General features: G+C 50.4%; 1 protein-coding gene across 1 annotated transcript in view; it reads left to right on the forward strand.

Moving 5' to 3' along the window:
• Positions 1-1185, forward strand: part of alg13 (ALG13 UDP-N-acetylglucosaminyltransferase subunit) — a 28402-nt gene that overhangs the window by 7871 nt on the left and 19346 nt on the right. The window contains exon 5 of the mRNA XM_050044959.1: positions 659-776. Coding sequence (XP_049900916.1) covers positions 659-776 — 118 coding nt within the window. The remainder of the gene's footprint in view (positions 1-658; positions 777-1185) is intronic.

Genomic DNA, 1185 nt, shown 5'->3' on the forward strand with positions numbered 1-1185 from the left:
CCGCTGTCATGTGTCAGACACACCGCTGTCATGTGTCAGACACACCGCTGTCAAGTGTGCAGTCATGTGTCAGACACACCGCTGTCATGTGTGCTGTCATGTGTCAGACACACGCTGTCATGTGTCAGACATGCCGCTGTCATGTGTCAGACACACCGCTGTCATGTGTCAGACACACCGCTGTCAAGTGTGCAGTCATGTGTCAGACACACCGCTGTCATGTGTGCTGTCATGTGTCAGACACACGCTGTCATGTGTCAGACACACCGCTGTCATGTGCGCTGTCATGTGTCAGACACACCGCTGTCATGTGTCAGACACACCGCTGTCATGTGTCAGACACACCGCTGTCATGTGTGCAGTCATGTGTCAGACACACCGCTGTCATGTGTACTGTCATGTGTCAGACACACGCTGTCATGTGTCAGACACACCGCTGTCATGTGTCAGACACGCTGTCATGTGTGCTGTCATGTGTCAGACACACAACATGCAACAAGTGAATCTTTCATCACTTTAAACAGCCAACATGTCACGTGCACATGCTTGGAACACGTGCACAATTTTAATTTCAGTCTGTAACAAATTGAGACGATATTAAAAATGTAACTTTGTATGTTTCTCTCTAATCCTGACCTGTTGTGTTTTTATTGGTCAGCCTCCTGCAGAAGCCCCTCCCCCCTCCAGACTGTCTCTTCCTTTTAAGGTGATGAAGTCTCTGGACGGAGACGTGTACAGAAACCTGGAGTTTGACGTGTGGCAGGACACCTGTAAAGGTAACACACACACACACACACACACACATACGTCACTTTCAAATAAAACAACGTGTTTTTATCATGAGCCAACATTTAGTCATGTGGTCAGCTGATTGGTTGAGCCTCGTCACTGTGAGGTCACCACTTAGAGAATCCGGCCTCTAGTTTCGCAGACCAGGCGAGGCGGAGGTGCAGCGCACCTGCGCTTCACCAACTGGGTGTGGCCAGGCAGATTTTTCAAGTTTGGCACACCGTGCACCTGGCGCAGCTACTCCTCTTTCCCACCTCCATCCCTCCTACCTGCGCAAGTTGGAAAGAGGGAGGAGAGAAGGCGTGGAGTGGGTTTTACACACATCACACCAATCAAATGAGCCCCTCTCCTCGCCCTTAAATGCGCCGTGCGAAGGCGTAATGAGAGTTTACTCAA

This window comes from Epinephelus moara, chromosome 5 (genome assembly GCF_006386435.1).
Source record: "Epinephelus moara isolate mb chromosome 5, YSFRI_EMoa_1.0, whole genome shotgun sequence".
In the NCBI taxonomy this organism is placed as follows: domain Eukaryota; kingdom Metazoa; phylum Chordata; class Actinopteri; order Perciformes; family Serranidae; genus Epinephelus; species Epinephelus moara.